The sequence below is a fragment of the Lissotriton helveticus genome, chromosome 5_1, assembly GCF_964261635.1.
Source record: "Lissotriton helveticus chromosome 5_1, aLisHel1.1, whole genome shotgun sequence".
In the NCBI taxonomy this organism is placed as follows: Eukaryota; Metazoa; Chordata; class Amphibia; order Caudata; family Salamandridae; genus Lissotriton; species Lissotriton helveticus.
Window position 1 is genome coordinate 1,778,022,089 of NC_136065.1, and position 7,605 is coordinate 1,778,029,693.

The window sequence follows — 7,605 nt, forward strand, 5'->3', positions numbered from 1 at the left end:
CCTGGATATTTGGTCCACGCATTCTGGAAATCCTTTGTGTCTTCGGACAAAATGCATGGCTTCATACTAACCCTGCTGGATCTGTGTTATTCCCAGTGTGTGGATACCAGGGCAGGACTACGTGGGCCGCTCAATTGAAACATGCTACGGAGGGCTTTCAATATCTGGCTCTGTCCATATCCCCTTGCCCGCAGACTTCATTGGCCCCACAATATCAACCCGCTCCTCGCCAACCTCCGCGAGGAGACCTCTATTAGGTCTTCCCTCCCTCTCTCACTTTATGGCTGGCCTTCACGGTGAAGCATGCAGCTATAGATAGGTCCCCCCTCCTGCGCCTACTCTATGGCACACAGAAACTTTACTTCTTGCCGCATGCATGTCGAACAATGATCAGGTTGTGGCGGTACACCGTCCGACGCATGGGATGGAACGGGCACTTGACAGGCGACACACCTATGGCATGGCAACTACCTACGCCAAGCGGCCCCCTTGACGAGGTTCCGCCAATGGGATTTAATTGGTATCTCCACGCTAGGAGACATCATGCGAGGCACTGTTCTAAAATCTTTCCAACAGCTGCAGGAGGAGTTTCACCTCCATAAAACCCAGTTCTATAAATATCTGCAACTATGCCACGCTTTCACCCCTGCACTTGTAAATCTTGCTGACCTCCCTGACTTCCATCGACTCGAGGGCCGCCTCCTCATGTGCGATATTAGTCCATACAAAATACGACAAATATATCAGACCCTGACAACACACTCCGCCACGACACTACATAAAACGAGGAAGGCTTGGCATGACGATATTCCAGACTTGAAGGATAATGATTGGGAGGAGGTGATTGCTAGTCCACGGGGAGCCGCGGTATCCTCTAGATACAGTCTCATCCAGTTCCAATACTTGCACCGCATATATTATAGCCGCCTCCGGCTCTGGAAGATGGGAGTTATACCATCTCCCAGACGCTTGCGCTGCGAGAGGGAGGAGGGGGCGTTCCTCCACACTGTGTAGAAATGCTCAGCATTACAGCCTTTCTGGCGCGGGGTGTCATCATGCCTTGGGGAGGTGCTGTCCTGCAACTTGCCACTCGACCCCGGCTGATCCTGCGCCATAGTACGGAGGACATAGGAGGGAGCCGATGTAAGCAACACCTATTGTTTTTGGCGCTTACAATTGCTAAGAGGGACATAGCCCAGCAATGGAAGGATACCTCGTCACCAAAGATTGGGAAATGGCGGCAGGTGCTCGATAAGTGTATGGGTGCGGAAATGGCTGTGTTCCAAGTGAGGGGCTGTCCCGTAAAACATAGAAAGATATGGTCTTGGTGGGCTGCCTACCGTGGCATTGATCTTGCCCCTCTTCCTTCACAAGCCCTGAAGAGATGATCTCATGAGACGCTTGTGGGTCCAAATGTACGATATGCCGGTACCTCTTTTTTTTCAGCCTAATGTGGGTATTGAGTGTTGCTTGCCTTTGTCGGGGGTAGGGGGGGTCGTCTGCGTACAGTTCTCAGTTTGTTTTCTTTTGTTTGTAGATAAACTGTACCCGCTGAAATCTCCCATGCTACCTTTACCTTCTATAATTTGTTCTCAAGTCGATAATGTGGGCTTTAGCCCAAGTGGTACTGTGAAAATCTCAATAAAATATGTTATAAAAAAAAAAAAATTACTTCGAACTTACATTTTGTTTAATATTTGTTACTGCGTCGTTCACTTTCTAGAATGTTTTACAGACCTTCACTAACTTACTGCCTATTAGGTTTTTAGGTCGAGCCTGGCGCAGCGTGCATGCGCTACTCTAGGAGAAGTCCTCTTGGAATCACTTCAGACTTTCTGCAAACTCTGTGTGTGGTGTTCGATTTTCCACACATGATATTGGCCTTTGTGTGTTGCTTTAAAAAATGAAGGCACGCAATTGGCCGAAGCCTGATGCATGTCCTACCTTTTCTGAAAATGTTTATTCCCACAGCGTTTAGCTGTCTGGAGCAAGCAGAGGCACGCAGCGTGCCATCTGTTGTGGATCATGTTTCATTTCAAGACCTTGCAGCTTTCCCTACAAGGCACGTCTCCTTAACCCCGGCCAAGAGACAGACCCCACCGCCACAAGAGTGAGCGCTTCTTTTCAAGCACTCACATTCATGACAATAAGATACTAACAAGGCACGTCCCCTCCACCCCGGCCAAGGGACAGACCCCACCTCCACAAGAGTGTGCGCTTCTTTTTCCAGCACTTGCATTTCATCTATGTCAGCACTCTCTTCCTACACCGTTATCTTTGTATTAGTATGTTATTGTCAAGATATTTGCTGTACTCTGTAGTTGGCCTTTATAGTCTCCTCTGTTTCGGTACCATCTTAAAAATTGACCGCACCTTTTAACATCAGCATTTTTTCATCACCGTGGTGCGCCCTTCCTTTCACACCTCTGCGCAGCTGTGGTGCGTGCTACCTTTGACATCTCTGCAAAGTGCACAGCTGTGGTGCGTGCTTCCTTTCCCCACATTGCTTTTCAGACTCGCTCGATCCAGGGGCGTAACACAGGCCCATGCTGAAGGCTTAATTTGAGAAGGCGTCTGCCGGTGCGCACATGGGCACTTAATTATTAGCACTTGCTTTTGGTGCGTGCTTGCTGGCACCGGCTGCTGAATAATACCTCTGCGCAGCTGTGGCGTGTGCAACCTTTCACATACCTGCACAGTGCACAGCTGTGGTGCATGCTTCCTTTCCCCCATTGCACAGTACACAGTTTAAAAAATGACCGTATTTTTTAACATTCGCGTTTTTTCAACACTGTGGTGCGCCCTTCCTTTCACACCTCTGCGCAGCTGTGGTGCGTGCTACCTTAGCTATCTCTGCACGGTACACAGCTGTGGTGGATGCTTCCTTTTCCCTATTGCACAGTACACAGCTTCAAAATGGAACACACCTTTTAACATTCACGTTTTTTATCACCGTGGTGCGTGCTTCATTTCACATCTCTGCGCAGCTGTGGTGTGTGCTACCTTTGACATCTCTGCACAATGCACAGCTGTGGTGCGTGCTTCCTTTCCCCATTGCACAGTACACAGCTGTGGCGAGTGCTTCCTTTCACAACACTGCACAGTGCAGATATGTGGCGTGTGCCTCCTTTCACCCCAGTGCACAGCTGCATGGCATGCTTCCTTTCACCTTATTGCACATTGCACAGCTGTGGTGCGTGCATCCTTTCACCCCACTGCACAACTTAAAAATGTACCGCACCTTTTAACATTCATGTTTTTTCAACACCGTGGTGCGCGCTTCCTTTCACACCTCTGCGCAGCTGTGGTGCGTGCTACTTTTGACATCTCTGCACAGCTGTGATGCGTGCTTCCTTTCCCCCATTGCATAGTACACAGCTTAAAAATGGACCGCACCTTTTAAAATTCGTGTTTTTTCATCACTCAGCACCACCTCAGCATCACTCAGTACCAACTATGTATCATTCAGCATCACATAAGCATCACCTCGGAACCAGCGTACCACCACTTCAGCATCGCCTCAATATCATTCCGGAGCACCTGAGCATCACCTCCACCACTACTCAGAACAACCACTGCATCACTCCACACCACTTCAGTTTGGCATAAAAATTTGACATTTATTAATTCTCCACAAATAACTCTCCACTGCTATCTAATTAAAATACTATTTCCCAACATCCACCCTCCCGTTGTTTATATCCCACACCTAACCATAAAAACTATAACAAAAATTAATTACAACAAGCAAGGAAAAATTGACAGCATTGCATAAACAAATAAACTAGAACACATTTTTTGTATTAATTTTGGTTTTTAGTACAATACTTCAGTTGTATATAATGTTTTTTTCTGTTACAGAAAAGACAGAAAAAGTGACAGAAAAAGTTATAACACTTTTTTAAATATAACTTATAAATTTTAAACATGCTGCACAACATTCACAATGCTCTACAACACATATTAAAAACGTTAACAAAGCCAATAGCTCTGTCTAAACACTTATAACGCCCCAAGGCGAGACCTATTGGCCACCCCTTTCGCCTAGCTTCCTCGCCATCCGTTACCCTGCTCGGCTTCTTCTCTCCTTCTGAATGTGGAAATTCTTCCCAAAATTGCAGAGAACATAATAATGGGGGCTGGCGGAGGGGGTGGAAAAACATACTTACCAAAGAACTGCCAACCATTCAAATTCTAGTCCTCTTTTACCTACAAGCCCCGTTCTTTCTTAATCACTTTCACAATTAAATGAACTATTAGAGATCTGATATATAGTTATTTCAATCAAATTGATTCAGTCCGATAATTCAAAATTTCTGGTTTAATATTTCTGAAGTCCCACTTATATCTTTCAAATTCATCACTAGGTAGTAGGTAACGGCATGGCGCTTACAAAGCGCTACACTAGGCAGAGTCGGTCAGGTGTAACAAGCAGCCTAGTGCCGAGCTCCCTGCAGCGCGGAGTAGTCGGCTCAGGCTTTGGTGATACGACCGCATACTGAAGACTATAAAGAACGTGCAAGGTAGGAAGGACGTTGCGCCATAACAGAAAGATATGTTAGCAGTTTTACATTCACACGTATCAGGAGATGAGAGTGGTTTCCAGTGTTCTATGCACTTTCCGTGCTGCCTAAAGTGATGTCCCATTGCCTAAAGTGCAGTTCTCCGAATTTAAAGTGTTTACTACCCCCATCTGAATTACTCCAACCCAACGTGAAGCGCCGTCTCAAAAGTTTTGCAATCCTGTCTATTGTGGTGGCAGTTTCATAAAGAACTGCCTGCGGGCTCACGCTCCCCCAACATCCAATCCAAAGTGCTGTTTCCTAAGGTGTCGCCCCTTGTGCCGCATGCCCTCTTCTGTCACTCACCCATTGTGTTTGCTGAGCTGTAAATCCTGTGAGTCTCTCTGCAGCCCCTCCGCTGTCACCTCATGGTGTCCCGAAGCCGACAGGAGCGACGGCCCATCTCACAACGCAGAGGACGGCAAACACGGATAAAAACTGTAGACTCCGCTGTTACAGGACAGTTCAATTCTGAAAGAAAGTCTTTTGCAGTGCTGGAGGAGTGTACGATGCACTGACATGCACCTAGTGACGCAGGTAAATAAACGATGCTTCTGCCCCCTCCTAGCGCGCCTCTTCCTGTCACGCGCAGCGCGCTCCCTCGTCTTCCACCGCCGCTCGTGCCCATCGGCTTCTCTAATCTCGGCTGCGCGCTCTGATCTCGAGCGCAGTTGTCACTCAGAATGACGTTGGCGCACGACTAAGCCCCTCCTTCTTGTTAGTAAATATTTCGTCTCGAGATTTCTTTACTGTACAGCTCAGAAACCGGATCGGTGCGGTCGCACAGCGCACTTTCAATTGACGGCCATGTTGCAGTCAGGCAACACATTCCTAAGTGTGGTCTAGAACAGTGGTTCTTAAACTTTTGTCTTCTGTGGCCCGCTCTATATCTTTACTGGAATTTAGGGACCCACACAGTAATTACTGTAAGCTGGACCATGGCCTAAGCAAATTCATTGATTTGAAATGCAGAACATTAGACACATTTACAGAAACGAGTACACAAATTATGAAATGTTTTTATTTACTTCACAAACAAATATAAAACAAAAATCAAAATGTTAATTTACAATTCTTTAGACACCAAACTCGACATTCCAACTTACTCTCAATTGAAAGTCAGCGTTTCTAAATTCAATTGAGGCCATCCATCGTCTATATTATATCCTTTTATAATTCATATGCACAATCTGAGGATACCAACTTTTTACAATTTTTAGCCTCCAATTAAAAATTTGTGAAACAGTTAGGGACATTTAACCCCTTCGGCGCTAATGACAAGGTCAGCTCGTCATGGGCGTAACCTGCGCTACGCAGATGACGAGCTGACCTTGTCACGTAACGCGCGATTTTTGAAATCGCAGCGCGCAGCGGGAAAATCGCAGCGCGCAGTGGGTAAACCGCTAGCGCGCATGCGGTTAAAATATTTCAATTTTACTTGCATTGCAAGCTCTTCGTCGTTGGCATCCTCAATGATGATGCAGGACTCTGCATCGCAGCCTTGTTGCTCCTCGAAACCACCGCTGCGCAACGCATCCTGGACACAGGATCTTGCAACTCTCCGGCAAACTAGGATTTAAGGTACTTTGTACTGTTTTCTTGTGTTGTGCTTTCACTTTCTTTCTGTTTGAAGTGCTGCATAAATACTTTACTCATTGTCTCTAAGTTAAGCCGGACTGCTTTTGTGCCAAGCTGCCAGATGGTTAAGAACAGGTTAATAAGGCGTTTGCTTGTGTTTCACTCTGACTGAGATTGTAGTTGCTGCTTGAGTAGGATTTCAGCCCCTCAACAAGTAACCCAATTTCCAACACACTCTAAATGACAATTTTAATTTAGACATGTAGAAACTATGTGTTGCTACAAGAATGACAGACAAGGAAGGTTTAAACCGTAAAGGTTTATTTTAAGTTATACAGATATCAGGTAATCAGGGGCGGCTGGTGTTCATGGGCGAGTAGGGCGCCGCCCTGCCACCATTGGAGGATTAAAAAAATGTGAGCTGGAACACCGAGCAGCTAGCAATAAATTGTGCTGGCTGCTTGGTGAACAAACATGGGCAAATCTTTGTTTTTCTTTGAGGGGGTGGGGGATTATGGGTCTTGGCTCTGCTGCACATGCTTTTGACTGGGCGAAGATTTCTTCGACCTGGAGCCAGAAAGCGGAGCAGTGACACCACACAGGTGGGCAGGATCTGTGTATCACTAACAGACTACAGCTTTTATTTTGGGCGTTATTCGTAAAGCCCAGGGAGGAGTCAGAAGCTCCCCATTAATTGCAATGGCTGGGGGCAGGCCAGTCCGGCTTCGGGAAAGAGTAGTGGGGTGTGGCAGTTGCCTCTGCCTCTTCCTGGAGAGACCCAGTAACAGTTGTTTATCGAAGTGATTGGTGTGCTGGGATCTGGGAGAGGGGTCGATCCAGCATTTTCCAGTTTATGCCTGCGTCATTACCACGCTGACTTCTGTACTCTGCAGTCACGACTCGGAGTCGGAGCCCAGCACCAGATAACATATCGAGCTCGTAGGATGAGGTAGCTGTGTGTTTGAATATTTTTTTCGGTGTGACTGTGTTGCTCAATTTACCAGGACTTTTGCTTTTCAGCGCGGCGTCATCATTGGCATGTTTAATGACTGTGACGTGACGAGCAGTGACTAAGTAACACAGCTGAGTGTTGTGACCTGACCCTACTAATGGTAGCAGAAGGACAGACTGTATGAAATATAGGACCAGCTACGCAAACTGCAGTACCGTTTATTTAGTGCTCCAGAATAGTTTGATATACCAACAGATACATCAAAATCACTCGAGGCATATCCAGAGACTTGAGTGGAGCTGTTTATTGGTGGGCTTTCGCCTCTTGAAGGATTTCACGCACATACCGGGAGCTCAGGGGGCGCAAGGGCAGAGAAACGCAAGGTAATCTTTGAGAGCACCGTGATGGACCTCGCGCCCGAAGATAAACGAGCTCCATTGAACACTTCCACAGAAAAAAGGAAAGTTGAGAAATACGTTTCATTTTAATTTTCAAACGAGGGACACAGGTTCG

The 7,605-nt window shown here is 46.7% G+C and overlaps 1 protein-coding gene across 7 annotated transcripts in view; it reads right to left on the reverse strand.

Annotated features, from left to right (window-relative positions):
- The window catches only part of MAP3K3 (mitogen-activated protein kinase kinase kinase 3), a 2,022,699-nt gene extending 2,017,436 nt beyond the window's left edge, over window positions 1-5,263 (reverse strand). For 3 of the 7 annotated variants that reach the window (XR_013594968.1, XR_013594969.1, XM_078645065.1), the window contains exon 1: window positions 4,869-5,225. Coding sequence is in view for 4 of the 7 variants with exons in the window: in XM_078645065.1 (XP_078501191.1) it covers window positions 4,869-4,872 (4 nt within the window). In the remaining 3 variants the exon portion in view is untranslated. Of the gene's footprint in view, window positions 1-4,868 lie in introns of all 7 variants that reach the window. The other 4 variants (XM_078645066.1, XM_078645060.1, XM_078645061.1 and 1 more) reach the window with 3 other exon arrangements.
- Window positions 5,264-7,605: the final 2,342 nt, after the last annotated feature.